The sequence below is a fragment of the Alexandromys fortis genome, unplaced genomic scaffold (genome assembly GCF_014885135.2).
Source record: "Alexandromys fortis isolate MF-2015 unplaced genomic scaffold, M_Fortis_MF-2015_v1.1 scaffold_181, whole genome shotgun sequence".
In the NCBI taxonomy this organism is placed as follows: Eukaryota; Metazoa; Chordata; class Mammalia; order Rodentia; family Cricetidae; genus Alexandromys; species Alexandromys fortis.
In genome coordinates this window covers 13,800-24,464 of record NW_026068069.1, presented here as the reverse complement: position 1 = coordinate 24,464, position 10,665 = coordinate 13,800, and the positions used below count along the sequence as shown (strand labels likewise).

Genomic DNA, 10,665 nt, shown 5'->3' with positions numbered 1-10,665 from the left:
TCTTAATCATTGCTAATTTCTTAGCTCCAGTTGACCAGCATCTATTGTCCCAGTAAAGCAAAGACTTACTTCACTATCTCTGTTCTTGTTAATTACAGCTAATTGTTCAGTCCCAGCTCACCATACTCAGATCTCATCTTTGGTCCTGAAGTGAATCACAAACTCCCTCTTGAACTTCACAAGTTAGGCCTCCACTATTTGCTTTACTCTCAACATTCTTATCTTCCATGCTACCAAAGAAAATGTCATCAAGTTTTGAACTCCTAATGGATTTCTAGACCAAAGTTCCAAGGTCTTTGCACAGTCTTTCTCAAAACAACATGTCAGATCTCTCACCATAGCCCATGATCCTGTTACCATGTTATTTTGAGGTTTCTATTTCTGTGATGAAACACCATGACCAAAAAATCAGCTGGAGAAGAAAGGGTTTATTTGGCTTACACTTCCATATCACTGTTTGTTATCAAAGAACCCAGCACTGGAACACAAAGAGGGCAGGAAACTTGGAATCAGTTGTTGATGCAGAGACCCTGGATACTGCTCACTAGCTTGCTGCTATGGTTTTTTACCTGCTTTCCTTTTAGACTCCAAGAGTACCAACCCAAGGAATCATCATCCACAGGGGCTGGGTCCTCCACCATACATCACTAATTTACAAAATGTTGTACAGGTTTTTCTGCAACTCACACTTCTGAAGGAAATTTTCTTTTTCGGAGGTTCCCTCCTCTCAGATGACTATGACTTATGTCAAGTAGACAAAACTATCCAGCAAACAGGGATCAAGAGAAAATAAACTCTAATGGGTCATGGAAGATATTCTAACTTCGTTAATAATTGATTCTGGGGCTCCTCAAACTGGCTAAACCTTAGGCTAAAATGCACCTTTGTTATTACGGAGATTTCTACTTCCTTCAATTGTGAAATCAATGAGAAAAAAATAAAAGCTAGTTTAGTTTCACTTTCCTGTTCTTAAAAATGCAGGAAATTCAGAAAAAAAAAACTGGGCCCACTCTCCTATGTGATTGGCTAGCGCACTCTGAAGGTAGGACAAAAGTCAAGACAAAGAAGCTACCCAAATTCCTTGTTTCTGCTGCAAAGATTCCAGCACAGCTGAGAGCTATTCCTGTCCTGAGCAGTGAGAGCATCCCCTGGATACAGGATATCCTGGTAACTAGGCATTCAGATCTGAATTTTCACCCTCCTCTGTCTCTTAATGGGAGCCTCTGAATAACAAGACATTTAGAGAGGAATCCTCAGAGCTGGGATCCTCAGTTTGAAAGCTTGGGGGTCTTTGACTGGAGGCAGGCAGGATTGACTTAACGATGTTCTTAGGTAATTATTCAAGTTTAGATAGACCTAAAGCAAATAACCAAGTTAATTAAAATTTACCCAGTTGCTTTAGTTTCGGGTTTTGTTTGTTTGTTAGAGGAAAATGAGCCTTTTGGTGTATATGTGTTGTGAATTATAACTATAGAACATATGAAAATTGTGGTGTCAATCTGGTTATTCTTTTCTTTTCTTTTCCCTTTCTACCCAGGTCAGCATATTTATTTTAAACTCTGGTGGAAGCTAGACTCGGGTGAAAGATGCCCTCTGTAAGATGCTTCTGCTATAACTTGCTGGGGAACAGTTTTAGAATTTTCATATTCTTATTCTCTCTGGGATCCTTCCTCTTCCCATGGATGTCCCTATGTTTTCTTGTCTTTTTCACTTTTTTTTAATACTCACTGATTTTAATCAGGATCACTTGCTTGTTCTGGTGTGGGGTTATTTACTTGATCATGCTCAACTGTCTAGTCATCATACGTTTAAAGAAAAATGAATCAATCGCCCCCGACCAGTTTCTAATCCTAAGCGAAGGATAAGGCATCATGTGCCTCTGATATTGTTCCTGCTGAAATGAGAACAAGCTAAATCTTATGTAACTCTCCTGCAGTAACCCAAGATGCCAGGAGTTTACGCCTGCAAGTGCCATGTCGTAGTCAGAAAAAAATTACTTCACGCCACTCCCCTTGCCCCATCCTCTGGTTTTTCTGTGGTGTTTTCTAAACCTGGTTAGGGTGGGGGATTAATAGATTTCGCTGTTTTACTTAAGAAGAAGCCCTCAACCATCACTTATTCTCACCACTTTGACCAGTTATGAGACTGTGCATTAGAACACTACCCACTTCAAAGAAATAAATAAAAATTTAAAAACCAGACGAAAAACCAAATGGGGAGTAAGCAACAACCACAAAATCCTTGTCTGAGCAAGGCTGAGATCATCAGTAATCTATGGTATAGTCCAAAATATTTAGAAGGAAATTGGCCCATTTATCAAAACAGCAGCGCTTGATGCTGAGGGCCATTTTTAATGAGGGAATCCTCTTTATCTTGGTGGCTTTTATCATGAAGTTGGGGCACCAGTGAAGAAAGGCATCCTTTGGTACTGATTAATATTTCATGGCACTATCTTTTGCACTAGTCATACTCTGTGTAAGACATTTAACACAAATTTTTCTTGTTTATTTTTCTTTTTCTTGTTTTTGAAGTTCTTTGAGAGTTTTGTACAGTGCGTTTAATTTATGTTTTATTTCATTTACGTATTCATACTCTGTGTCCTCATACACCAGGGCTAGGTGCTCACATGCTAGAGTATGCTTGTGGAGGTCAAAAGACAAGGTGTGGAAGTCAGTTCTGTCTTCTATGTGAGTCTTGGGATTTGAACTCAGATCATCTGTCATAGAGACAAGTACCCTTGCCTGCTCAGTCATTTAGCTGGCCCGAGACAGTTTTAGAGTGTGCATGTGTAGACCAAGACATGGGGACCTAAAGGATGGGAGGCTTTTGTAAAAGATCCCCAGCAACATTTTTCTTAGAACTTTCCCCCAGGATAAATGCAGAGGATACAGGCTCATGGTTGCCCTGATAGATCCAACTACTTTCAATTTCATCCGGGTCCAGTAAGCTTTTGTGAGTGGCCAAATTATTACCAACTAGTTAATTTTAGTCACTATCAGAATAGCTTAAATCTTATACCCCACCTTACCACCCACTGCACCCACCCCTGACCACCTCCTTTAGATTTAGTGAGGCTGCCTGAGAGTTGAACCTGGGTGTCTGTCCAGCTTGACAGACAAGTAACAAAACTCAGAGGGGCCCTGGCTTTATAACAGGACTTGCCTAGCCAAGAGGAGAGGAGCTGAGCGGCAACCCTCTACCCTGTAGAGTCATCATTTTTCTGAGTGTGGGGAAGAGGGTCTGGCTCTGTGGCTGTTGTGGACAGTGCTCTGCTGTGCTGCTAGTGGTGCTGGGGCTGAGGGCCTGGCCCTGTCAGCAGTCAGGCCGTCAGCAGGAAACAGGAACAGTTACCGCCTTAAGGAAACATAAAGTTAAGAAATTTATACAAAAAATGTGCATACAAATTTAGGTATTGAAACATCTAATCCCATAAATGTGTATAAAAATGTATTATGTACTAGCCATGAACATGGACACGATGTTTTGTGAATTACGACAACATTTTTCTTATGGTTCTGATGAATATTATTTTGGTTAAAGTCTATTTTTGTAAATGTTACCCAAAGAAAATCAGCATCTTACAAGAACCTTGTTGATATAAATAAGATTAATTTTAGATTTGTATCATTGTAGTGAAGTTTGGCTTTAGGTATTTTAATAACCTTTAACTATAGCTGACTCAGTCATACCCATATACTTTTTTTAAAAATCTTCAGACATACTCTGCATTAAAACAAAACCAATTGAAACTCTTTTTTCATCATTTCTAAAAATACATATCAGCATATGTATAAGCTTTTAAATATTTATCTCCTACTTATTGGATGATGCTTTACTTTTTTTTTAATATTGTGAAACATGATGTTATAAATAAACAACTTTTAGATGGAAATGGTATTTGTTGCCCTGTCAAACTGGGACGGATGCAAACTGATTGCTTTTTCATAGGGTCCTAAGCTTAATCACACCAATTTGACAGAACAGGCTCTAGGAACTGTTACCATACGTGAGATTATGTCCCCCAATACAACAGTCAGAGCTCTGAAGGGGACAGAAAACAGAACACACAGATTCTTTAAACTAGAGGCTACACAGCTCATACCCAAGAAGACAAACAGAATGGTTGTTTGCATTTAAATTAGAAAGTAGTGAAATTCTAACTCAAACCATTTATTGGCCTTAAGAGACTGAAACAAATCTGTGGATGCCATTCTGAGCAGTGACTGTGCTGAGGTCGGAGTTTTTGTTAGTTAAGCTAGAACCGCCATTGTCTGTTTTAGAAACTTTATCTTATCAAGAGTTAATCATGATAGTTTGAGCTGTGACACGTCATAGGAAAGCAAATAACTTTGTATATTCAACAAACAAATATAAATCCAATTGGCCAGGAGCTCAGGAAGAATACGCACTAACAATTCAGAACGTAAACTCAGCTTTCATCAACAAATCTAAGTTATTTGCCAAAGATTTATTTAACTTATGTGCGCTAAAAAGGATTTAGTCTCATCTAATAGTTTCAATTTAGCTTAATCCCCTCTATAAGGCAATTTGGTGCCATGGAAGCAGTATATGAGCATAAGCATGGATGTAGATATAACACAATATATACATACATAAAATCTATATCAAATACCTTTTAACACAGCCAAGGAATATTTGTGAAATTTATCCTGCACATCATTTTTAAAGTCTTCTGCTTTGATTATCTTTTCCATATCTCTAAGTGAGCTTCAATCTTAAATCTGTTCTTTAAAAGTATTAATTTTCTGTTGAAGCAAATTAGAAAACTTCTGTCTCAATTTATCGTTCCTTTAACAGGATGACTAAACAGAATGTTGGTGAAGGTGGAAAACAATCAGTCATCATGAAAACTAATTTCTTTATTAAGCTGAAATTTTGGCATGGCTGCTTACAGAACTAAGTTGTAAAATCACACATCTGGAAGTTTCTGAAACATGGAAAGTACAAATGATCTAATCAATAAAACAAACACAGATTCCAACCTTTGCCCCTGAGACACAGGTCTATAGGAGGAGAAAATACATTTTTATACATTAGGAAAATCTGGGATTCTAGAAGCACATTGGGGAACGTTGTTGTTTGAGTAGATTTGTTAAAAGGGTTGTGAATGCCATAGGCAGAGAGGCACACAGCATCATGGCAAAGACTCTGAGATCAGTCCCATGTAGCAGAAGAGGGAATCCTTTCTTACGGATCTCTGCCATGTGATTGATAAGAAGCCTATAATGCATGCTTGCAGTCAAGGACTCTATAGGTGCACAAGCACGAATCCTAGGGATAAAAGTGGTTTTACTCATGAAAACCAAAGCACTATCATTTCTGAAATGATCACCAACCAAAATGGGATTGCTTTCCAAAACAAGGTGCCCCTGGTTAGCACTTTAGATAGCTAGAATTTTGGCCCAAGGCTTCTTCAAATCTTCTGAGACCTCTTTTGAAGTGTTGGCAAAGGGGTTTGGAAAAAGCATTTGAAGATTCAGAAAGGCCACAAAGCTTTCTCAGGACCATCAAGGTATGCAAGAGCTGAAATCCAGGTCCCTGAGATGTCTCTCTTCCCGTCTTTGTCTCTGGCAATGGAGAAGGGTCCTTGCTGAGACAAGCCACTTTAGTTTAACCAACAATAGAAATTCATTGCATTTAATCCACATCTAAATGTGCTCAGGGCAAAAATAAACAGGCAAAATAAAACGGATTCGGTAAATACTTATTACATAAGCAGGCACATAGCTATTTCCAAAGTGATGCTTTAACTCACTCCACATCCAAAAGACCATAGCAATTTTATTCATGGGGTCCATATTTATTCCTATAGGTGTAGGTCAGCTTTTAAGCATGCTCTTTTTAAAATTATATTCCCTCAGCATGCTAATTTTTAAAGTGATGGATAGAAATGCTTCTCTGAATCCCCAGCTTCCACAATAATATTTTGCTGACAATAAAGAAAATGATAGTTTGAAGGAACTGAACGCAGGAAGAAATCTGTCCATGAAGATACCTGACTTGCTTAATCAATAACAGATTGGCACAGGTTCTTGTCCTACCTGAACATCCACACATGGAGGCTAATCTCACATGTCTGTACAGCATTCAGGATACCCAAATATTTTTTTAGGAATGTCAGTAGCTTTACCTCTTTTCCATCTCATGATAGCTTCTTGTGTCCAGACTTTCCATAAATCCAAGGATTAGAGAGTTTAGTGGAACCTGAAGGTTGATAGCTCTCTTTGCTCATGGGCTCTGCTTCGAGGACTCTGTGAGCTATGGAATTATGAATGAATATCTACCAAGGGATCTCAGTGCTGTAGAAGTGAGTTATATGTGTCCATCTATACCTGTTGTTCCTACAGTAACTGACCTAATACCTGACAGATCCTCCTTTCCCACAGGGCCATTTATGATGTCAAGCTTATAAAAATAACCCAAGGGCCAATACAGATTGGCAAATTCAAGTTTCAGGAGTTGCTGTTATCTATATCAACTCAGCCTTCTGACTGCTCTTTCTCCTGTCTCCTGCACATGTTGTCTGTGTTTATTTGTAATGCTACAGGTGCCCTGCTTATAGCATCTGTGTACCAAGAATCCATTGGGATGGGTGATGTCCCTAACAGGACTTTATCTGTTTTGGCATCTTATTCAGTTATTCAGGGAGGCCAAGTCTCTTCTAAAGAAAATGGTCCTAGGACAAATCTGTGTGGCAATGTTGACTGAACTGGCTAACACTACACCCCATATAAATATGCATTATATTTTGCAAAGTTTCTCAGTTCACCATGAAAAGAACTTGTCCATTGGCCTTCAATCCAACTCTTTATTGGAAGAGTGTTATATATTAGAGATCAGGGTTCATGAATAAATCTTAAAAATAAGAGACTTTGACAAAAGAGCAATTGAGAAAATAAACATGCCAAGCAGATAAATAAGGGACTGCACGACAACCAGAGGCTTGAAATTGTGAGGAACATTACCAGATCTAAGAAGACAAATAAGAAAAAATATTTTTCTCAAAAGTACTGTAACATGAGTGGAGGCCAGCTTCTTGGTGTTTCTGGACCTCCCGCTATCCCACAGCCGGCAAGCCCCAAAGAAATAACACAGAGATATAAATAAGTTATAAAGCTGATTGGGCCATTAGTTCTAGCCTCTTACTCGCTAACTTTTCACATCTTGATTAACCCATTTTTTGATCTATTTTAGTGGGGTAGATCACATCCTGCTGCTTTGGTGATCTGGTCAGGAGTGGGAGGAATCAACTTCCTGCTTCCCTGAATTCTCCTGTTCTCATTGCATCATTTCTACTTCCTGTCTGGTATTCCTGCCTATACATCCTGCCTCGCTAATCAGCATTTATTCAAAACATGACTGACAGATTACAGAAAATGCTCCCATACCAAATAACATGAGGACTGAAAACTTCACAAAGGCCAAATAGCATGGATGATAATGAATAATAGAAGCAGGTACAGTAAGTCATGCAGCCCAACAAGGAGGTCATGACCAAATACAGATGATTCATACTGGAATTTAGAATATGAGGGGCCTCTGGTCATGGAGTCTACATGACTCACAGGCACAAAGCAGATTGAATATTAAGATGGATCCTCAAAGACACAATGGAGACTAAACATTAAAGTCTCATGTGATGGTCTCAGATCCTGCAGAAAGAATGGCCCTACTGTGTCACTTATTGGTGAAATCTAGAGAAGCCAAACTCATAGAGGTGAAAGGCAGGGTGATAGGCAAAGCTGTGGGAGAGGGAAATAGGATGATGTTGGTCAAAGGACACAAAGTCTCAGATGTGTAAAATGAACACAGTGGGAGATCAGATGCAGGAGTGCAATCGTTAAGGATGCTATGTGGCAATATACATAAAATTTGATAATATATAGATCTTAAATTTCATAAACATCCTCCTGACTCTTCCTTCTTTCCTTCAGTGCCATTAGTTGCTCACAGTCATGGGTCAGCGGTTCTCTTCACCGAAGGATGAGCACCACCAAGAATTGGCCTCCAGCTTTAACGAATATTTTAAGAAGTTTAAGCTAGAAAGCAAAATCATTCCTCAAAAAACCTTAGCTTCAATTGAATTAAACTTGTCAAAAGGAAACATTCAGGGGGCAAACTCTTCAATCACTAATGCATTAAAAGAAATTGAAAGCACCCCACTCGATGTTGCTGTGACTGGAGAGTCTGGATCAGGAAAGTCCAGCTTCATCAATGCCCTAAGGGGGACTGGGCATGAAGAGGAAGGTGCAGCTAAAATAGGTGTGGTGGAAACAACCATGGAGAGGCATCCCTACAACCACCCAAAGATTCCCAATGTGGTTTTTTGGGACCTGCCTGGGATTGGAACCACAAATTTCCCACCCAAAGATTATCTGGAGAAAATGAAATTCACCGAGTATGATTTTTTCATCATTGTTTCTGCCACACGCTTTAAGAAAAATGATATAGACCTCGCCAAAGCAATCAGCAGGATGAAGAAGGATTTCTACTTCGTGAGAACCAAGGTGGACTCTGACTTAAAAAATGAGAAGAAATTCAAACCACGAACCTTTGACAGAGAAAAGGTCCTGCAGCAGATCCGCAGCAGCTGTGTGAGGACCTTTCAGGAGAATAACATTAAGCAACCACCCATCTTCTTGATCTCTAATAATACTTTATGTGACTATGATTTCCAAATCCTGATGGACAAGGTGGTGAATACTCTCCCTGAATACAAACGTCACAATTTTATGCTGTCCTTGCCAAGTATTACACGTGCGGCCATTGAAAGGAAACGGCAATTCCTGGAGCAGAGGATTTGGATCCAAGGTTTTGCATTTAGCCTACTCATTGTGAATCCTTCACAGACCATCTTAATGAACAAAGATGTGGAGGATCTTCGGAAAAGCATAAACCACTATCGAGCTGTGTTTGGAGTGGATGATGCATCCTTGCAGGGTTTGGCTAAGGACTGGCAAGTGTCGGTGGATCAGCTCAAGGCAAAAATGAAATCTCCTCATGTGTTTGAAACTACAAAGGAAGAAACAATACAAGAAAGACTTTCAAGACTTTATGAGGAGTTCCGTTTGGCTAAGGGGGATGTATTTGCTAAGAATGTTTATGTTAAAAAAATGTTTTACCTGAAATATTCTTTCCTTGATATGGTGACAGATGATGCTAATGTTTTTCTCAGAGAGATATGTATAAAAAATAACTTGGTGAGACTGGGCTCATGCCCAGGCGGCAGCAGACCGGCCTCAGGCACATTCGGGGGCAGACCGGGCTCAGGCACAGGTGGCGGCAGACCGGCGGGGACATGTGAAGTGGCAGGGACCAGCGGACCGGCATGGCAGGGGACGACTCGTGGGCTACCGCGGCAGCAGGGACAGCTGGGACCAGCGTGCAACACCCAGAGCAGATTGCCCCACTACAATTAAAGCAAAGAGGTAGGCCTATGGTTGGCGAGGTCCCTGGCAAAGGAGGAGCCAGGTCCTGTTCCCGGAGACCCTTCTGAGGGGTGAGAGGGATCTTGGCCCCCCGCAGGAGCCAGGAAACAGAGCGAGGGCATTTTGTAAGAGGAGCCCCTGGCCAACAGGGAAACCTGATCTGGTTTATTTTTTCCTTTTTTTAATTTATTTATTAAAGATTTCTCTCTCCTCCCTGCCACTGCCTCCCATTTCCCACCCCCTCCCTCCGATCAAGTACCCCTCCTCATCAGGTCAAAGTGCAATCAGGTTTCCCTGTCCTGTGGAAAGTCTGAGGGCCACCCACCTCAATCCAGGTCTAGTAAGGTGAGCATCCAAACTGCCTAGGCTCCCACAAAGCCAGTACGTGCAATAGGATCAAAAACCCATTGCCATGGTTCTTGAGTTCTCAGTAGTCCTCATTGTCCGCTATCTTCCAGGTTTTATTCCAGGCTTTTTCATACCCAGGTTAGCTGGCCTTGGTGAGTTCCCAATAGAACATTTCCATTGTCTCAGTGTGTGGGTGCACCCCTGGCGGTCCTGAGTTCCTTGCTCGTGCTCTCTCTCCTTCTGCTCCTGATTTGGACCTTGAGATTTCAGTCCGGTGCTCCATTGTGGGTCTCTGTCTCAGTCTCCTTTCATTGCCTGCTGAAGATTAATATTCAGGAGGATGCCTATATGTTTATGGATGGAAACAGAAAACACTATCCTGAGTGAGGTAAGCCAGACCCAAAAAGAGGAACATGGGATGTACTCACTCATATTTGGTTTCTAGCCAGAAATAAAGGACATTGAGCCTATAATTCGTGATCCTAGAGAAGCTAAATAGGAAGGTGAACCCAAAGAAAAACATATAGGCATCCTCCTGATCCGGTTTTAAAAGACCCATTAGATAGCTTCGATAGGAGGAGATGGGCAGGCACCAACGCAAGAATTCACCCAATAATCGGAAAAAAAAAATCAAAACACCAGAACCCAATGATCTTACAACAGAAGGACTTGAACACCCTAACACAGAAGAAGTAGAAAAAATTGACGATGAAAGCAATAGAGTCCCTTAAACAACATGTGAAAAATGCCCTTATAGAAATGGATGAGAAGTATAACCAAAAGTTTGAAGAAATGAGTAAATGCGTACATGATACCCTGGGAAACCAAGAAAAAACGATCAAACAGGTAATGGAAACAGTTCAAGAAT

The 10,665-nt window shown here is 40.5% G+C and overlaps 1 protein-coding gene across 2 annotated transcripts in view; it reads left to right on the top strand.

Annotated features, from left to right (window-relative positions):
- The first annotated feature begins 1,073 nt into the window (after window positions 1-1,073).
- Window positions 1,074-10,665, top strand: part of LOC126487847 (interferon-inducible GTPase 1-like) — a 16,010-nt gene continuing 6,418 nt past the window's right edge. The window contains exons 1-2 of one of the 2 annotated variants that reach the window (XM_050120880.1): window positions 1,074-1,167; window positions 7,956-9,449. In XM_050120880.1, coding sequence (XP_049976837.1) covers window positions 7,977-9,440 — 1,464 coding nt within the window. In that variant the 5' untranslated portion in view covers window positions 1,074-1,167; window positions 7,956-7,976 and the 3' untranslated portion in view covers window positions 9,441-9,449. Of the gene's footprint in view, window positions 1,168-7,955; window positions 9,731-10,665 lie in introns of those variants that run through there. The other variant, XM_050120879.1, reaches the window with a different exon arrangement.